Raw genomic sequence first — 10,484 nt, forward strand, 5'->3', positions numbered from 1 at the left:
ACAGATCACGACAAGAACACGGCATTTCACCTTTCTTTACGTGTAACTTACAATGATTTCCAATGCTATGCTGTGCCTTCTCGTGCATGAGTGCCTTAGCATGATGTAGATAGACCGTGCTAAATCGAATACAGCGTACGATCAGCTGTCATTGCTTTAGTTTGATGTACTGTTTGACATCACATCTACATGTGGCTGCTGTATGTCTCAATAAAAGAATATGTACAGACTTACTCGCTTGTGTGGTCGTTTGCAACTCCTGTGAGGCGACTTGAGTGTCACAACTTCAGCCCAAAAGCTCGCACCGCCATTTTGGCAGCCTTTCCGCCACTCCAACGCTCGCACATGCGCAGACGTTTGACCGCTGTGTTAATTTTCTCACATCGATGGGTTACCATATTTTCTTAGCTATGGTGCTCCGCGCGCGCGCGCCTTCGGCGCGCGCGGAGCTCCGCTAATAATGTTTGACATTACATTACCACTTAAGTGATAGCTGCTTTGCATTGAGGTCAGAAGTGTATAATTTCTATTCATTTGAAAATTGTGTTACTTGTTCATTAGAAATCAACAAGGATAAATAACAAGAATATTTTTTTCATATTGCTGGTTTTCACTCACGTGATCAACAGCCATGTTTTTCAACGAAAACAAAAGGAAGCGTTTGCATAATAATAGAGTTAAATTCCCGGAGGATTTGGTTGGGGCACCAACATGGCCGCCTTTTCTTTGTTTAGGGGCACCAACATGGCGGTCGTGACGTCATGTGAAAACCGAGAATTTGCAAACTGTGAATTAAAAGTAGAAAATTAAGATTAATTGTATGAAAGCTACATTGGAGAACAAGACCTTTGAATAATATTATTAATATTATTCAAAGGTCCATTACAACTATGAGTTGGACAATCTACATGGTAGCATGTTTGTTTGAATCATATTAAATTGGTCTTTAGGAATAGCAGGTTGCATTACGGACTTGAAATATACCTATTACATCTTGGTGCTTTCAACTTTCTGAAACAATATGTCACTTAATTTAGTGCTCAATGTGGGATTCCACTATTGTTGGTTTTCACTCACGTGATCAACAGCCATGTTTTTCGACGAAACAAAAGAAAACCTTTGCATAATAATAGAGTTAAATTCCCGGAGGATTTGGTCGGGGCTCCAACATGGCCGCCGTTTCTTTGTTTAAGGGCTCCAACATGACGTCCATGACATCATGTGAAAACCGAGAATACTTCAGAATTCTTTACATAGAGCAAGGGAGGAAGTTGTACGTGTGTTTAAAGCAGGGCTTTTAAGAATGACTAAATCATATGAATTAAGGGACTGTGTTTATAATAGTGAGGTACATCATCATAGTAAGAATATAGCTTGGTCACTGACGTACAAAAAATCATTATTACTTGACACCAAGTTTTGTTCTGCAGATTTGGTTGCACTAAAACGTGACAACATCTCGTTATTTCATTTGCTTTCATCAGTTTAAGTCAAATCAATTTCAGTGTTACCGGTACCTTTTGTGATGAATAGAGGAAAAAGCAGAGCAAACTTTCTCTGCCCTAAGGCAAGACACCATGCACTGTGCCTAATAAGTTTGTATGGCATTTGTGATATGGTTATAAAGTACTCCTCAAGAGTTGATCAAATATTGCATTAGCAAAGTACATGTAAACAGCCTTCTAGTGCAATTATAGGCCCATTTTTTGGAAGTTAAGGGAACATTGTTCTTGGTGTGAAGGTCTAACATGTTTAGCAGCTTTAGTATTCTTAGTAGCAATGTTCGGTATAGCTATTGGTAGTGGTTGCTAATGGCTGCTAGTGGCAGATCCAACACTAGAGTACTGGATTCCTGTATTGTAAGAAATATTTTACTTTATGATGTACTTAAGGAATTGACCTTGTTCAAGTTCCAGAAATGCCTTCAGAAAAAAACGATATGCAGTAATAAAATTATGCCCCCGGTTTGCATGTAACAATGTCAGAAAAATTAATTGATAAATAAATTACAAATTTTTTCATGTACTTGCAATCCACCTGTCTTTAACAAGTTGGTTTTTTAAATAGCCGGTCTCTCTAAAACATCCTGGGATGCATTCCCACAGAAAAAAAGCAGTTATCCCATTCACTGCATCATAGTTGCGATTCCAATAAAGATGTTTGCTACACACAGCACATCATATTTATGATTCCAATAATGATTTTTGCTGCACACAACACATCACAGTTATGATTCCATACACATATTACATCATATTTATGATTCCAGTGAGGCTGTTTCCAACACACATTTCACCACGGTTATGATTCCAAAAATGGTGTCATGAACACAAACCACATCGTGGCTATGATTCCAAACATAATGAAATGTCACGCAACACATCGTTGTGATGATGTGGTTATGATCAACGTATACAGTTTGCATCATATTATGATTCTATAAATAGTCCAACATACACACACAACATCAGGGTTGTGATTCCACTGATGATTGTATGTGTTCAATTTGCATGATGACTATGATTATGTAATGATTCTCTGTGTCATGTTTACACCATGATGATGATTCATATGGGGCGATTGCATCATCATATAAATCATCACCTATGATTCATTAGATTGAATTCCTGTGTATGCTACGCCGAATGTGACAAAATATCAAGTCCGCTAAAAATAAAACAAGTCACACCATTTATAATCAAGTTGCCAACAATTAGCATCAATTTGTTTGTTGACCAAATCAAATTCCTCGCAATTTTAATATGTCACTTCTCTTGTAGTGCAATTCATGTATTCAAGGCCCGCGCATCGAATGTCAAGCTCGATAATTTCAATTCAAGATGCTTGTTTTATAAATCAAGAAGGGAGAGAATAGTTTTTGATCAATTCTATTTTCGAGGGGGACTGAACATCTGTGGCAAAATGATTAAACGCGAGTAAATCTGAGCGAGACAGTGGCCGCTGGAAGTATCGAGGATCTTGGTCTACAGGCGAATCTTTCACTCAGCCCAAGCACAGGAATACTCGTTCCTCGCATGTCGCTATAACTTCACCCAGTTCCCGAAGTTGTGAAGAGTAACTCGCTCAGAGACCCAATTGCGAATGATCAGCAAAATGAAGCACATCTACAACAAGCAGTTTGAGTAACCAATATAATCCACCAGGGCCCGGTTGTTCAAAAGCCGATAACGCTAATCCCAGATTAAAAATTAACGAAGGAGTTTATTTCTCTGCTCCAAGTGCTGTTCAACGCTGGTATTTGGCAAAACTGTACATTGGAAGAAGCCAATCTTGAAAACCAAAAATAAGCAAAAGAAGCTTTCACCAAAAAGTTAAAACTTGAAACAAAAGTTTACGCTAATCCTGGATTAAGTTAATCGGCTTTCGAACAACCGGGCCCAGAAAATTATGGCTACAAAAACTGACAACAGGAGACATTAGGGAGTTTAAGAAACCAAGAAGGCTACGGCGACGAAAACGTTTCTTCAAACTATTAGCTTGAGCTATCCTGAGTGCTAAGTGTTTCAAGGCGTTTCCATCTTGTTTATGTTGTATAAGATAGGCGAAGTATTCGATAACCAGAATCGTACGAACGGATTTGAAACAAAGAGAAAGAACAAAAGATTCACTGTTTGTTGTCCATGTTATCGTCAAAACCCGAAAATTGGTCATTTCACGTTGTTGTTTTGATGAGTACGAGAGAGAAATGCCTTACAAAAATGCGTGCCGCACGTGCAGCATGATAATTTCTTCCTCTTTTAGGGCCTGTTTAATTTATAAGAGGCGAGCCAGCCCTGTTAGACGGGCTGGCCCGGTAAAAGGGATGAAGTGTTTATATGGACGATTTCAGCCAGGTTTACCGGGATGAATTTTAGGAATTTGTTTACGTGTCTTGTAACCGTCAAAGTCACGCATGGGGTACCTGGTGAATTTTCTTGCTTTGACGTTCGAAACGAAAGGTTCATTTTAGCGCTAGCAAGTACGGAATGGCATTTTAAAACAAAAGATGCAAAAATAATCCTGTGATTATGCAAATCCGACTACGTTTTCAAGGCAACCCACACGTCATGACAATTTTTCATCCCAGCAAACCGGGCTGGACCGTTTATATGAGAATTTTGCAGCCTGGCTTGCCGAGATCTCCGTAGCTCGGACCGGGATGTCGGCAAGTGGGCCAGCCCGCCTTCTGGTATAAACGAACCGAAATTTTACTAAATAAAAACAGGCATGAGCCGAGATCTTGGCAAAGGGGGCCTAGCCGGACTGGCCTGCCTCATATATTAAAACAAGTGACTTACTGTTTTTTGGTGTTGTCGTTGCCGTAGCAGTCGTCATTTCTTAAACTCCCTATTGGGACGATAAACGGGTTGCCCGCCATTACTGGTGCAGTTCCCCTCGAAAATAGAATTGATCAAAAGCTATTCTCTCCCTTCTTGATTTATAAAACAAGCATCTTGAATTTAAATTATCGAGCTTGACATTCGATGCGCGGGCCTTGAACAAGAGAAGTGACATAAATTGCGAGGAATTTGATTTGGTCAACAAACAAACTGATGCTAATTGTTGTCAACTTGAGTGTTAATTGTGCAAGTTGTTTTATTTTTTAGCGGACTTGATATTTTGTCACGTACGGCGTAGCATAGGGAGCTTTCGACAAATAATGCACTGAAAACAAAGCCGGTATTCGTATATTGAATCTCACAATTAAGAAGAAAACCGATCTCACATGGAAAGTAATATTATTCATCTGTGACAAGAGTTCGTCACATCACGCAACGTGACGTAGGGTTAACCCAAGGTGACTCAGTGTGCAAAGGACTTCATTTCCCGGAATTGCTGAGTTTCAGAGTTCTTGCTGCCTGAATGGTCTCTCGGAATCATAGGATAATTGTTCTCAATTAGATTTCGCTTACGCGGCTTACTGGTGGTGTAAATAAGCTGACAGATGGTAAATGAAGCTGCTTTTTCCGAGAAGTCTGGTTCACTTCCTGTCGCAGTTTCGCAAATTGAATTTGCTATTACGCATTTAATATTCGAAGCTTTCAAGCTCATTTTCAGAAGAAAGGATCTCAGAAAGCGAAGTTACAGGGTAAGCGTGTTTCGTCGAGGACAGAAATGGCTGGAACTCCATTCTCCCTTGAAGGATTGCTTGTTTATATTAGCGAAACGTTTACTGCAGGAGTTATTCAGTCCTATCAAGGGCAAGGAGTTCTCGAAGAAGCTCCGTTAATGCCACGGCAAGATCTTTTGGAGGATTTTAAGTTTGGCGGTGAGAGTGATTTGGTCTTTCAGGAATATGACCCTCCTGAAGGTGACAACAGCAAAATGGCTTGGAAGGAATCGCGACCGATAACATGGTGGCAGTCACTCTGGAAAGCCATGAAGCACGCATTCTTTATTCAGATTGTTGGTGGTATAGCTCTGGGATCCATAGCTATTTTAATAATGGTTTTAGATTTTAATACAGTTGATGTTTGCTTCGATATGCAGTCCTCAAACTGGACGGCCGTCCCTAAAGGTACCCAGGCGATCATAGTGACAGCTGCTACCTCTGAAGCATACGTTGTTCAATTGTGGAGTTTCCTTGTTGTGCTGTGTTTGTTTGGTTGGCCTTTGATCAAGGAGCTTAATCTGCTGGTCCTTAATCTCCTTGGTGCTTTTTTGGATTCTTGTTACCGGCTTTCCTTGCAAGTGTACGACATTTACAAGAGGTCTTGGATGTCATTTCCTCTTAACGGCCTTTTTGTCGTCATCTTATTAATGAATAGCGTACTCATCGGCAGAAAAATAGCAAAGCAAAGCCACAATGGACGACGTAGAAGAATTAGGAAAACTCTTGAGGTTTCTGCAATGCTGTTGGCCCAGTTTGCTTTTGGAATCCCTATAACTTTCGTTTTGGTGTATCTGTTGATTCCTTTGTATGGCGGGGCTACAGAGACGTACAGAGCTATAATTGCTGGAGGGTTGCCGCTTGTCACGGCTGCACCCAAGGTGATCTCACGGCTCGCTGCACAAAGAATCGACTTTCTTCATCCCGGAGACGCGCATGTGTTGCTTGCCGTGCTGTACAGTGCGTCCGCCATAGTTTTTCGCGTCATGCAAGCCGAGTTGTCGAACCTTCGTCTTTTTATACTCCTTAGCTTTGCGCATGGAGCAATAGATCTATTGGAAAGACTGACCATCGTTATTCGCGATTATTTGTGGTACTTTATTTACAAGAAGTTTCAACAATGTGATTTAGGGACCACACTGAATGCAGAGCGATTTCGCACACCACGGAGCATGCGTTTTGTTGCCGACATGAGTATCCAGATGATTTTGGGTGAGTCGACATCACTGATAGCGGCGGTTGGTTTCATTCAGCTTTACAATTTCATGTATAGTGACCCGTCCTCTTCGAACATGCACTTCGTAACCCAGTTCTTTGTTCGTGTCTCAATTGCCTTGAGCATTGATTTCTTTTTTAATACGTTCTCCTTGTGGCTGCAAATGTCGTACTTAAATATAGCAGTCGTGCAAGTCTGGAGAAAGAAATGGCGAAAGCACATGCTCATTGGCTTGATTGTTACAACTCTAACGTTGTGTTACTTTACAACTCATTTGTTTGCTGTTGTAGAGGCCAAAAACAGTCAAAAAACTAAGGCACATGATTCCAGTTGCGCGGGACCTTTTGCCAAATTTCGTTTAATGCTGGAGTCAGATCGTTAGCTAACTATTTAGACGTGGGTTTTACCTATTTGGTTGAGCATGCACTGGTTTCCAAGGGTGAGAGGTCATGGGGACTGGACCGACTAACACTCAGGGACTTACAATCAGTGGCAAATGTCTTGGGACACTAACCGTTTGAAGTTTGTTTTCTTACTGGGTGTGAATAATTGCCCCCTTGCCCCAAGACAATGTTGCCAATAGTGAACAGACTTCTGCTTTTCTGTTTCATGCAACATTAATTGGGATTGAAATTGCCTTCTATTTTGAATCTTTTATTGGTTATGCTTAGTTTCTGACGTCTGAGAGGTTTTCAGGCCCATCCAGGCGTTAGCATCCCAACTACTTTTGCCATTAATTGTAGTTCACGATGTTCAGAAGTGCGAGTAATTAGATTCGAGCCCAATTTTGATCTCCAACACGAAGTGTCCCTTTAAGTCGAAGCATTTGCTGCTTATTTCTAACAGTAAAATTAGGGTAAACGTTAACGTCATTTTTAGTTGAGGGCCGGTAAATGCAGCATGTTATCGTCACTTGAGGATAACATAACATTTGCTTATTTGCAAAATGGCGTTCGTCTAATTCTTGTATTTCTGGATATATCTGATTTAGCTATGGTATATTTTTCTCCTATAATTACGACGATGAACCATTTGTCCAGTCTCATAACACTAATGCCAGTTCAAATAGGTTAGAAGACGAAGCACTTGGTTTGGGTGCTCTTAAGGGGCTAGTTTCTAAAGAAACTGTGGTGCTGCGTCGGTGGGGAAGTAGTATACAAAAATTTGGTATTGTCAACGGAGATGATAATGTAAATTGACCACCGTACAGGGATTCTAAAAGCTGACGTTTCGAGCGTTAGCCCTTCTGAGAGCGAATCGAAAAATTCGCTCTGACGAAGGGGGCTTTTAGAATCTCTGTACTGTAGTCAATTTACATTATCATCTCCGTTGATAATACCAAATTTTTGTTTTGGAATATTTTTAGTTTTGGAATGGAATGGAATGGAATGGTAGTGGTTTACACACCGCACATATCACATCAGTTTCATGGCGGTTTTCAGTTCTCGGGGGTCTTTCCCCCCCCTCCCACTCTTTACGAGTAGTGTGTGGGTTCTTTAACGTCCCACAGAGTTGGTTAACAGGAACGAATGTGGGACGGGAGCTACGGTTTACAGTCCTTGTTGGTTCTCAGTCTATCCTGGTTGTCCGGTTTTCCCATCTTCGGAAAAACCAACACTGCCAAATTCCAATTCGATCCGGAATGCATGGACACTTTCTGCTCAGTTATTTTTAAGACCTCGAGTGTTAGTCCGACCAGGGTTTTGAATCCACGATGTCCCGCGCGAGAGTCCGATGCTCAGTTAACCAACTGAGCCACCGGTCGGTGCTCTGAGGAAAAGCTGATAAGATATTAAGCAGTAGTGTTGCAGATCAAGTATACTGGGTGTTACTTGGTATTGCAGAAGCTACAATTTTTTTTACATGTTTTACATTTGTTGTTTTGTACCTTATCGATCTGTTGTTTTATTAAAGTGCCTATCACCTCAACACACTTTTCCAATATATTTATTCTCCGAAATCATCCCAAATACATCGTGTTGTTTTTAGAACATTTAGATTGAAATTTCACTCTTTCATTGGCTTTGAAAAACGGGAAAAGTGATCATACCGTGATTGATAACCGAGCAATGAAGGGGAATGGGTTCTATACCGGGTTGACGTCACAAATTGATTTGCATCGCTGTTTTCAAAGAACTATCTCAATGAAAATTAATTTGTGACGTCAACCCGGTATCGAACCCATTCTCCTTCATTGCTCGGTTATGGATCAAAGTATGATCACTTTTCCCGTCTTTGAAAGCCAATAAAAAAGTAAAATTTCAATCAAAAGGTTCTTTAAACAACACGATGTATTTGGTACAATTTCGGAGTATAAATAAAGAGGAAAAGTGTGTTGAGGTGATAGGCACTTTAAGCCGGAAAATTATCTGGCACTCCTAATATTTACACAACATATGGGACTCAAAGGTTGTTCTTACAGAGAAGTTGGCGTGAAATTCGTGGGAATACTTGCTTCTTCCTTTCTTCGGAGGGGAGAAGGGTGGGGTAGTGGGTTAGTAGACAATGCTTTTCAAAAGGTGTGTGTTTGGGTGATGTAGCAGCTCTCGTTAGGCTCGCTACTCTAGCCAAAAACAAAAGACTAAACAATTGAATCAATGACAGACTTAAAAACAATAGAAGGTGCTTACAATACCACACAATAGCTGGTGTTTTGCTTACGCCTGTGGTCCTGTGTTATTTTCATATTCTAATTGGATTTAAGACTTAAACAACGTGATCTCTTCTCTAAATTAACTAAAGTGCCTACTATGATAAAAAAATCACGTCCTTTTTTTCTTCAGATTTTGAAAGTGTGTTTACTTAACACCGGACTGGCAAAATTTTGAGCTTTGATATTTATCCAAAGGCCGTTTACTTTGAGTGTAAGTTTTGGATTTCACGGTCCGCCATTACTCACTTTCAAAACTGACCGATTGGACCTCAGAGGGTTGGTTCCAGGGAAAGGTGACGTCATTTACTCACTAGCTTAAATTTCATCGTGTAAATGCAGCTTATTGTATATGCAAAACGCGATTTTAAAAGTCTGAAAGCTCCCTGCATATCAATTCTGCCGCGTACAGACGCATTTCATTTTTAAACTAGTGCAACTTTGACGTCATTTTGTCCTCGATTCAGCTCTCTCAAGATCTTAAAGTTAGTGATGGCGGACCATCAAATCGGAAAGTTCCAGTTACAACTAGTAATAGCTATCGCTAAGTGCCAACGAAACAGTCAATATAATACATAGTTTGCAGATTTGTATCAGAGTTCCAAAACACGAAACAGTAGTTGTAATTTTTTTATTTGAAAGTGCTGCAACTCAACTTATCTAGTTAACAATAATACAATGTAGATGTCGACGTGTTTTGCAAATAATATGGAAAGTACCACCCTGCAAGCAGAGCCTTTCTTTTGCTTGCTCGATTTTGGCGTTCTCGAGAAAGGCTCTGCATGAATCGAGTAAGATCTTTATTGAATATGCGCTGCATGTTGCCAGGATACAGTCTCGAACCCAAGCCTAATATGCCAGATCTCGCCGCCATCTTGGTTTTTCATGGTACAGCGGGCTCAATTATAACCATCGGTTTTGTCACTAAACGGACGCTCGCACTGGAATAACTGGTTTGACGAGAGAAAACAAGATTGATTAGTCCAGAAACTCGGGCTGCGGCGGCTTCAAAGAGTTGACGCGATTCGGGCAGAGCCTACTTTTCTCCTCCTCAGTGTAGAAAAAGACAAAAGGAGGCTCTGCTCGCAGGGTGGGAAAGTACTACTGTAAATTTTAAACGGCCGTAATTTTAACAGGAATATATGTTGTCGTTTAATTTTGTTTTTGGTTTGAAAAGTTCATTTTTGTTCAAACCAGTTTAAATTTTTAAAACTGGTTTAATTTTTATAGAACACTGCCCATTTTAACATATTTGGATATCTTTCTGTAATTACTTTTATGTGAGTATGTATAAAAAAAAGCTAGAAAAATCATTTTAAGATTATTACGATGGATTGTTGCCTCTGATGCTCCAGCTCAAAGACAATAATGATATTATTTATTGCATGTGAACAATAATTTTTAGTGTTTGAGGATAAATGCTCAACTTAGTGATGAGGGTCAGGCACTTATTTTGAATGGTTAGCTTTCATGTAAAGCCGGTTACACACGAGCACGTTTTCATTGAC

General features: G+C 40.2%; 1 protein-coding gene and 1 long non-coding RNA gene across 2 annotated transcripts in view; one reads left to right on the top strand and one right to left on the bottom strand.

The window, feature by feature from the left end:
* Positions 1 to 366, bottom strand: part of LOC138060542 (uncharacterized) — a 1,331-nt gene extending 965 nt beyond the window's left edge. Inside the window, exon 1 of the long non-coding RNA XR_011134376.1 lies at positions 235 to 366. This is a non-coding gene — a long non-coding RNA (uncharacterized lncRNA). The remainder of the gene's footprint in view (positions 1 to 234) is intronic.
* Positions 367 to 3,390: 3,024 nt separating this feature from the next.
* LOC138060722 (uncharacterized) lies at positions 3,391 to 8,337 on the top strand. The gene has a single exon (XM_068906581.1). The coding sequence runs from the start codon at positions 5,116 to 5,118 to the stop codon at positions 6,706 to 6,708; it is 1,593 nt and encodes a 530-aa protein (XP_068762682.1). The 5' UTR covers positions 3,391 to 5,115; the 3' UTR covers positions 6,709 to 8,337.
* Positions 8,338 to 10,484: the final 2,147 nt, after the last annotated feature.

Source organism: Montipora capricornis, chromosome 8 (genome assembly GCF_036669925.1).
Source record: "Montipora capricornis isolate CH-2021 chromosome 8, ASM3666992v2, whole genome shotgun sequence".
Taxonomy (NCBI): Eukaryota; Metazoa; Cnidaria; class Anthozoa; order Scleractinia; family Acroporidae; genus Montipora; species Montipora capricornis.

Bases quoted from the DNA above. Each gene is read 5' to 3' on its own strand.
- LOC138060722 (XM_068906581.1), top strand. From the start codon at position 5,116: ATGGCTGGAACTCCATTCTCCCTTGAAGGATTGCTTGTTTATATTAGC.